The sequence below is a fragment of the Aspergillus sclerotioniger genome (assembly GCF_003184525.1).
Source record: "Aspergillus sclerotioniger CBS 115572 chromosome Unknown BO94scaffold_19, whole genome shotgun sequence".
Taxonomy (NCBI): domain Eukaryota; kingdom Fungi; phylum Ascomycota; class Eurotiomycetes; order Eurotiales; family Aspergillaceae; genus Aspergillus; species Aspergillus sclerotioniger.
This window is the reverse complement of record NW_020291009.1, coordinates 768,699-777,528: the sequence shown is the minus strand read 5'-3', so window position 1 is coordinate 777,528 and position 8,830 is coordinate 768,699. Positions and strand designations below refer to the sequence as shown.

General features: G+C 49.3%; 3 protein-coding genes across 3 annotated transcripts; 1 reads left to right on the top strand and 2 right to left on the bottom strand.

The window, feature by feature from the left end:
* Nucleotides 1-2,127: 2,127 nt before the first annotated feature.
* Nucleotides 2,128-2,727, bottom strand: BO94DRAFT_125042 (uncharacterized protein). The gene is made up of 2 exons (XM_025605598.1): nucleotides 2,697-2,727; nucleotides 2,128-2,533 (listed from the first exon to the last, which is right to left on the bottom strand). The coding sequence occupies exon 2, from the start codon at nucleotides 2,452-2,454 to the stop codon at nucleotides 2,179-2,181; it is 276 nt and encodes a 91-aa protein (XP_025466105.1). The 5' UTR covers nucleotides 2,455-2,533; nucleotides 2,697-2,727; the 3' UTR covers nucleotides 2,128-2,178.
* BO94DRAFT_547788 (uncharacterized protein) lies at nucleotides 2,710-3,420 on the top strand (the record flags this gene model as incomplete). The annotated part of the gene is made up of 4 exons (XM_025613350.1): nucleotides 2,710-2,857; nucleotides 2,918-2,969; nucleotides 3,030-3,213; nucleotides 3,271-3,420. 4 exons carry the CDS (start codon nucleotides 2,710-2,712, stop codon nucleotides 3,418-3,420), a joined length of 534 nt encoding a protein of 177 aa, XP_025466104.1.
* A 723-nt stretch (nucleotides 3,421-4,143) lies between these two features.
* rgsC (putative intermediate filament protein (Mdm1)) lies at nucleotides 4,144-8,079 on the bottom strand (the record flags this gene model as incomplete). The annotated part of the gene is made up of 2 exons (XM_025615139.1): nucleotides 5,251-8,079; nucleotides 4,144-5,165 (listed from the first exon to the last, which is right to left on the bottom strand). The coding sequence occupies exons 1-2, from the start codon at nucleotides 7,901-7,903 to the stop codon at nucleotides 4,144-4,146; spliced, it is 3,675 nt and encodes a 1,224-aa protein (XP_025466103.1). The 5' UTR covers nucleotides 7,904-8,079.
* Nucleotides 8,080-8,830: the final 751 nt, after the last annotated feature.

Here is an 8,830-nt window from a genome sequence, read left to right as displayed (position 1 = left end):
GCTAGTACAGCTCTACCCTCTTGCTCAGCTAAATTTCTTGAATTTCAACGCGCTTTTGGAGGCATGGTTAATGGTTGATTTGAGCAAGATTTTTAGTCGCGTATAAAATGCGAGAGGTGCGCCGCTCGCTTATGAAATACGTTAACGTAAACCACAATCGCGCGGCCCATCTTGTAATGTCATACAAAATTCATCTTTTATAAAAACTATGATACCTCAATGACTACACTTTATATGAGTCTACAACGATAAGTAGAGATTAATAATCAGAAGGTCAGTACTTTAGAAGTATTCAAAAAATTTCCAAATATTTATTCATATTTAATTCAGGAGTTATCCTAAATTACAAGTAAATTACAGGTATATTATATTACCAGCCATTATATGTGGTTATAAAAATCTGGAAAGAAAATTAAAGATAGATTTTATGTTATCGTAATCTGCAAACTCCAAAATAAAGTCCTATAATTTCAAAATGGTTGAGATATTTAAGATCAAAAAGATAACTTTTATAAGGCATTATTAGATGGGCCGCGCGATTGTATGGGCCGCGCGATTGCGGTTTACGTTAAGTAGTTATTGACCATGCATCCCATGCATTCATCATTCCATGCATCCATCGTGGTGTTTGCTTGCTGGGTTTGCTGTAGATCCATGAGTATCCTCCCTTCCTTCCTTCATATATAACCGTCTTTTAGTCCAGCTCATTTACGCACACCCCCACATCTTGCTTCCTCTACTTAAATTCTCCTCTCCAGGGGTAAATCCGTCTACTACTATATATAGTTGTCCCATAGGCACCATGTCCCTAGCTACCTACCTGGTTGGAAAAGCCAGTGATTTGCAGACTGCTCAGTCTCAGTTGGCCTTTGCTGGACATCTCGCAACTATCTGCATCAACCACCCGAACATTCGTTACGAATGGTGAGTTGAGACTGAACTGCAACTGGTCGCCACCCACTACGACCGATGGCCGCAGTGTTGCAGGCAATATGGAAATGCAGCCTTCGCCAGTCGTGATTCGTAAGACCCCGCCCAAGCCAGGCCGACAGCTGGCCAATTACCTGCAGCCCACCACCATATGATCGCTGATTGCTGGGGGTGTCTGGTGGTCTCACTATTGAATGTACCTAGGTATGATACGGAATACATCGTACCATACCACTGGCCCAGTTCCGGGGCCGTGACAGGCACATACCGTGAGGGCTATAAACATAGAGCTGGTCCAGTCCCGGCCAGGGATATATCCCTTCATTCAATCCATCGCAACCTCGAAGCTCACGTGCTGCGGTTTGTGACCTGCCTTACATGAATGGATGGTTACAGTTTGGTCTGTACCACGGAAAGGAAACCGCCGATTGTCTGGCACAATGAAAGGAAACGGGCGCCATGAGGTCATCTACTTCCGTTTTCTGTCTGGTCGCTCAGATCTCATCTACTTCGTACTCTCCTCATCGACGAAGTAGATAGATGGAATGATGGATTCCTCGTCAGTAGCTGTGCGTCGACGAAGGGGTGTCACACTTGTCATCCATACGTAGGTCAAGTACCGTGCAGGTCTGGATGTTGAATCGGCCAGCCGGGAGCCCGACCGAAAGCCGCGGGCGGGCAGGAAATAAAGTACACAAAAAAGTAGACCAAGTGGAGCGGGCGGGAATGCGGGGTGCAGCCTTAGTGGACCGTCGCCCGGAGCTCTCGACGTCAGGCCTGCTCGTGTGATCCGGTTGCGCCGGCAGCGTCAATAATGAAAGAGGTCGTCTGTCAATTGACTACTATTATCTATCAATCGATCCATTTCGAGGATGGAGAAAACGACAGTGAAATGGTGGATGCCCCGGGGAGGTAAAGCTGAAAGCACCATCAGGTGATGGCCCGGATGAAGATGCAACCAACGCCCGGTGCGGAGATCCCTACATCATCTATCCTCTGCCAGTCGGGACTTATCATTCCACCCTTCACTTCAGCGGTTGTGTTGCCCCCCTCCCTCCCCCCCCCTGTAGAAGCGAACGTACAATGCTGGATGGTGGGTTTCGGGGGCAGATCCTATTCAATATTGAGCACCACATCTTCATCATGATCCCCATAGTTTTGCAGTAGTGGGATAAATAATAGTAGTAAGTGACCTGACTTGAAGTATCCCCGTATAGCTTGTATGGAGAGAGCTACTTTCTCAATTCCTTACTGTATGAAGTAAGGAAGGGCAGACCGGGGGTATTGTACGTCAGGTAACCCTCCCACTTCAGTAGTGTACCGCTCCTTCCTTCTCGAGGGGGAGGTTCGCAGTTCTGGGTTGGCCCATCCCAAGTCACCTGCCCTTTCCTTTCCCTCTATTTTCTGTCTCTGCTCTTTCCGTCTCCCGTCTTCTATTTCTTCTTCTTCTTCTTCCTCCTCCTCTTCCTTCTCTCCTCTTCCTCGTTCTCTTCCTCTCTCTCTCCCTCCTTCTACTGTCATCATCTTCTCCTTTCATCCCCTGCATCCCAGATCCTACTCTCAATTCCAAGCACTGCTCGGATCCCTTCACTCCGCTTACTTACTGGTAAGCTCGACTCCTCCCATGCAAGTAGTAATTCCACGTCATCACCCATCCCGGCCATGTGCCTCTTTCACTAGAACAGGCCATGATCCATCATCGATGCACACAACTAATGCTAGACTCGGAATACTAGTACAACCCTCAGCTATTAGCTCACTGTTACCTTGCCCGCAGCCATGTCTGAAGAGCTCACCAAGGTTGACTCGGCCATCGCTGGCTTGACGATATCCCCCAAGGATGAGAAAGCCCCCGACAAGGAGACCAAGAAGGGTCACAGACGTACCTCCTCCCATGCAGAGGGCATCTACAACATCAAAGAACTGGGTGAGCTCTTTCTTCCATACGTTTGAAAGGGCTCGCTGCTAACGATTCTTCCGCTGGTAGAGGAGAAAAAGATTGAAATCACTCTTCCGATTGAAACCCAAAAGACCGGATGGTAAGCCCGTTGTGGTAGATATAGGCCCAGAAGAGAAAAGGAGACTAACCTGGACAACAGGAAGCTGAACACCTCACCGTCGACCGTCGAGGACAAAGATATGCTCAAGCTTTTCCTGATCAACCCCCCGGTCAAGAAAATTGATCTGCACTTCCCGTTAGGGTTGGAAGTAACCGCTCGTAACATGAAGGGCGTCACGATAAAGGATGCGCTGGACGCAATCTACAAGCAGTTCAAGAAGAAGGTATCATGTCGGAAGTGACGAGTTTTCATAACCAATGCTGACCTCCACCTGCTCTAGGCCGATGATGAATTGGATAAGCCTTACCTCGCTGGTTTCGAGTGGGACAAGGAGGAGTGCTGGACACGTCTCATTGTTCACCAGACCAAGCAGGGCCCACCACAACAGCCCAGCAAGAAGTCCAAGAAGAAGAAGGCAGACGAGGCGTGAGGAATGATTGTTTCGAACTACGTCGGTCTTCATGCCTATTCTCATTCCCTCTTTTTAATAGGTACCTCCATCGTACTTCGTGATGCTTTGCATTTCACCTTTACCTCGGCACTCCTAGAACAGTGTTTTGGAGTGTCGAGGAGCCAGGCGGAAGGATGATAATTCCTGTAGTCTGTCTGCCTTTGGCGTTCTTCAATCTCAACTCTCTGCTTTCATTTCGGTTTCGGGGATCCATCACGGGCTTCTCTGGCTGAGTTGACTTACTGGGCATCGAACGATCTTGTATCTTCGAACAGCATTCCTTCATTCATACTCTTTATAAAGACAGAGAAACAATACTTAGTTGCTTTATTGGTGATACTGATATAGAGCTATCGCCTAGTCCCGTACTAGTAGATGTACTAATTCGGTAGTCAGGCATCAACAAAGGGTGTCCCACTCTTATCAGCAATTGATTATCAGTATGTTCCTCCGCATCCCCCTCAAAAGCTCGGTGCACTAACAACGCCGGGAAATGGGGGTGAAGGTGAGCATAGGTGATGATCGGCACCGTGGCAGATTGACGAAACGTTTAAGACACAAAATGAGATTAAATGAAAAGAAAAGATGCTAGGGTAGAGCCCAACGCCCGCTAATATCGATACAACGCGCAAGGGTAATGGCAGAAGACCAACGAAGGGGAACAAAGGGAAAAATCGATATCATACATATAAGCATAAGTCATCAACGGGTTCGTCCCGCGTCCCCTCCCCCAAACAAAACCAACACGATCTCGTCGAGCATGGTGAACACTAGATGCGCATTCAGTCGCTGGTTGTTCAGAGTCGCGAAGATCCTCCGTGCTGCGGCTTGCGCGTTCGCTCGTCCAACTACATTGCCTGCTAGATCGGGGATCAGCGTGGCCAGGACCAGGCTGGCTTCGGTGCGACTCTTCAGTCGCTCCGACGCGGTGCGGATTTTGCTTTGGCGGAGAACTCCTCCCGGCCACATGGTGTCCCTGACCAGAGAGAAGTACCGCAACAGTGAGTCGTCCTGGATTAGGGAGCGTGCTCCTTCGCGTACCTTGCGCTCAATCGTGCCTCCTAGCAGCTGATGCAGGACGACGACGACGGCGCGCCCGCGCAGCCAGTTGTTGCCCTTGTTCAGCTCGAAGGCCTCCAGAAACAGGTCACAGATCGGCTTGATGAATGGCTCCAGCTCGCGATCCTCGAATGCATTCAATTCCGCTTCGGCTTCAGCAGCGGTGACTGCGTCCTCTGTGGCCAAATCCGAGTCAGGTACTGCGGTGGCTTGCTGGTTGGTAGCGGCGGAAATGAGGTTTTGCCCGGCCGTGGATAATTGGTCCAATACGCCGAAGTTACCCAGGAAGTCGTCCATACCATCGGCGACTGAGTTATATATTCGAGTGACCAAGTCTTTGGTCTCTCCGTTTGTAGAGCTCTGGGCTTCATTACGAGGAATGATGGCCCGTTGGGAAAGGAAGGCTCTTAAGTCACGACTCCGGCATACTTCGGGAAGCAACAGTAGCTTTCGCAGATAGGCTTCCAGGGCCAAGCGTCGCTTTTGTAAGAACTCTTTCTGGAGCTTGAGGACTACACGCCGGCGTGGAAACTCCAAATGACGGACGGATGGGTATCTCATGCGCAGTTTGTGATGGAGTTCGTGAAACTCGCTATATCTTCGGGCAACGGCCCAGGAAGCCGCCGGCATCTGCTCGCCAGCGTTTCGCTGCACCTCGACCACGTCTAGAAAAGAAGTCAGTGGACTGAGTATCTGGAGATCTTTAATGGGGAGGCGGGCAGGAGCAAAGAAGAAGGTAAGATTACATACACATGGCGAATTCTCGACCATCCTCCTCTTTTCCAACGACAATGGACTTGATGCGGACGGTCGACCGGCCGTACAAGCTGTTGTCACTCTCTTGGATGATGTACTGCTGTCGTTGCATCTCTTTGCGGTGCATCTCGCGCTGAATGCTCGCCTTGGACTTGCGCAGGATCCTCAATTCCGCAGTGTTGTTCGTGAGTTCGGCTTTTCGAGTGAGAGTGTCCACCACTGACTCTTGAGAACCGAGCTTATCGATGTCTGCTGTGAGAGCCTCGATAGCCTCTGTCAGCCCGAGATCCCCGGGAGCCGCTTCATGGACCTGGTCAGCTGAGTCATTGTCTGTTCCCACAGGCTCTTCATATTCATCTTCGATGTACTTCTGCTGTTCGGGGAAAAGATCATCATCGAAAACTCCGAGGCGTGAAGACCGGTCTACAAGGCCCAGCGAGGCAATGCTCGGTTTGATTCTGTCGTCTGTCCGGCTTTCTGCTCGAGTGAGCACCATCGAGCTGCGCGGAGACTTGGGGTACTGGTCGCTACCAGGCAGCCCGGTTGGAGATACATCGGCGCTCTTCAAATCTTCAATCCTACTATTTTTTGGCTCGTTGGCAATGATGTCGTTCAACGCCGCCTCCATGTTTTCGATGACTTCATTCTGGTTCGCTTCAGTCTCGCCATTCTGTGAGTCCCTACCTAGGCTCTGTGTGGACATCGCAAGAGGATCAGTGTCGTAGTCATCGTCGAACAGCGGTGCGGACCGTTCAGAGTCAAAAGAGCGCCTCGAAGATTCATCATCGTCAAACAATTTACCCATACTTCGAACATCACTCGAAGATACCGCCGCTCGTCGCAAATCCTTGGACTTGGCTCCTGGTTGAGATGAGGTACGACTCATTAGGGGAGGAAGAGGTCGCCTTTCGGGCACCTCTGTGATACTTGGGGAGCTGCGTTGGGGCGACTGAGTGCCGGCTTGGGAAGCTTCATCTGAGGCAAGATACTTGTAGTAGAGATCGGATTGCTTGAATCTGGGGTAGTAGGTCTCCTGAAGCTCCTCAAGGATCGCGGACTGAGTGCTCAGTATCACTGTCCGGGCCTTGCGATATTGCTCCGAGCTGGCTCGCTTCCCTGCACTCAGGAAAGTTTTAACTACTCGACGCGACTCATCCGTGACCTTCAGTTCAGGCTTCGAAAGATAGGTCTCGCTGATCAGCGCCATATCACTCCGGTCGGCCGGTGTCCAGGTCGTGGAGCTTGGAGAACTCTCATCTCCAAAATCATCCTCCAGGGGATTACGAAACCCATCGACCACAATCCAGAACTGCACCAGGGACATGAGCTGCTGCCGGTCCATGAATTCCATGAAATAGGAGAGCCCCGAGGCATCGTGCATGACATCCACCAATGAAGCCTCCTGAGGAACTGAGTTTTTACGACGAAAGTGGGATACAGCCGCGGAGGCGTGCGTCATCTGAGTGCCTCCCGGTGCGGAAAGCTTAGCTACTTTCTGATCCAAGACCCTCTTGCCTGTTTCCAGTCGTCGAAGGTAGACCTGGTCTTGCCCTTCTACCATTGTCTCTCGTTTCAATTGGCTAGCCACAAGGGCTCTGAACCGCCTGGCGTCCGAAATATTGTTACAGCGCCGGATGGCTCGGACAAATCGCTCGAAAGCGCGCTCTGAATCGTGGGGGGTTAATCGAGGAAACGGATGGCCCCTTTTGAACTTGGGAGCGGGCGATGCATGCTCATCCAGGGCCGCCCTGAGTTTCCGCACAGTCTTACGGTCTTGAATCGCCGTTCGGCCATAAGCCTCCATTAATTGATTCCATGTGTCCGGGTCGGATAGAACGGAAACGAGAGGGAAAAGCACAGAACACGCGATAATCTCACGAATTAACACGGAGACAATGCGGCTGTTGAGGACGGATTCAGGGAATAGCTGCGGCAGTAATCCCACGGCAATCTTGCGGAGGTATTCCTGCTCCATAAGCTTTTGGTCAGACACGGAGAGCACTGCCGCTGGATGCAAATGCCCCTCGCGATACTTGCTCGCGATAGCAAGGTCCAACTCCTCCGACTCGGTGACATTGCGGGTGAGGTTCCTGCCCCGTACCAACCGCTCTGCAACCTCGAACTCTTTGAGGTGGGCCGTTATGACGGGGAAGATACGGGATACCACGAGGGAGATGAGGTCCTCTGCTAATAGTCTATGGCGTAGATTCCCGATTGCCGTTCGAATTACTTGATCCACCTCGTTCACGAATGCGGGGTTGGGGCTGATATGCTGGTACCACGATGCGATGAAATCCCGGGTGGCTAGCGTCAGGAGCTCGTCAATGCCTTCCGAGACGACAAAGGATTGCGGGTACAGGGACGGTGGATGATAGATCGAGCGGGTTCGGACTGCCTGCATCTCCTTTTCCCAATGGCGACGGGCGAGGAAGGCGACTGGGAGAGGCTTGGGAGAAGTCAAAGTTGCGTGATTCAGAGAGCGCGCCGTGAGCAGCACGAGGCTGAGGAAGACGGCCGAGGATAGCAAGATACCCAGAGCCAGCGCATAGACAAGGTATCTTAGCACTGGGAGCCATTTTACGGCCAGACCCCAAGCGATAAACCCACCAAAGCCCAGAAGGGCGTAGTCACGATGCTTGAGGGCCATTCTCCCCGGAGCAGATGTGCTGCCATGCCGGTCAGGCAAGGAAAGAAGCCGTGATCACGCGGGGGTAAGACATGGTAGGATTTCGGTGCAGAAGTTCAGGAGAAGAAGAATAAAAAGAAGAAAGTAGTAGTAGTGGCAGTAAAAGACCTGGATAGGATAGTGGCAGGGGATGATTATTGGGGAGAAAAGAGTGAGAGATAAAAGATGAAGGAGAGACCATATGATGGCTGATCAGCAGGGCAGGCGGTGAGTGGGTACTGTACCTAGTACGGAATATCTAGCATATTAATGATAATAATAATAATGATACGGAGTAACGTATTTCATAAGCGAGCGGCGCACCTCCGCTTCATTCCTGCCCATGGGCCAAATACTAGAGGCTTTATCAATAAAATAATTATATTTCTATCTAAAAATTAATTAGAAACTTGATTAGGATATTATAATCATCTATATTCTAGAATATGATAATTACTGTAATATGGGGGCGCTCATATATATAGTCTATCTATAGAAAATACAGAATCTAGAGAAAACATATTTTAAGCTTTATCAACCTGATTCTTGTGCTGAAATCGCTTTAAGTTATTATAAATAACTAATCTCTCTATAATTTCTTGATGTCTAGTAGAGTGCTTTCTTTTTTAAAGCTTCTTTATATTAAAAATACATAATTTGTGGATTTCTTCACGTATAAGAATAAGCTTATTAAGATATAATCTATAATCTTTAATAAGCTTATTAAATTATATTTTTAATAAAGATAAAGAACTCTGCATACATATTCTAAGCAGCTGCTTTATAGTAGATATCTGCTTTTCAAGCTGTCTAGTTATATAAAGCGTTTTTGGAGCTGTATTGATTAATCAACTGTCTAATAATCTAAAGATCTTTAGCTAAATATTTAGCTGACTGAGTACCCTATCT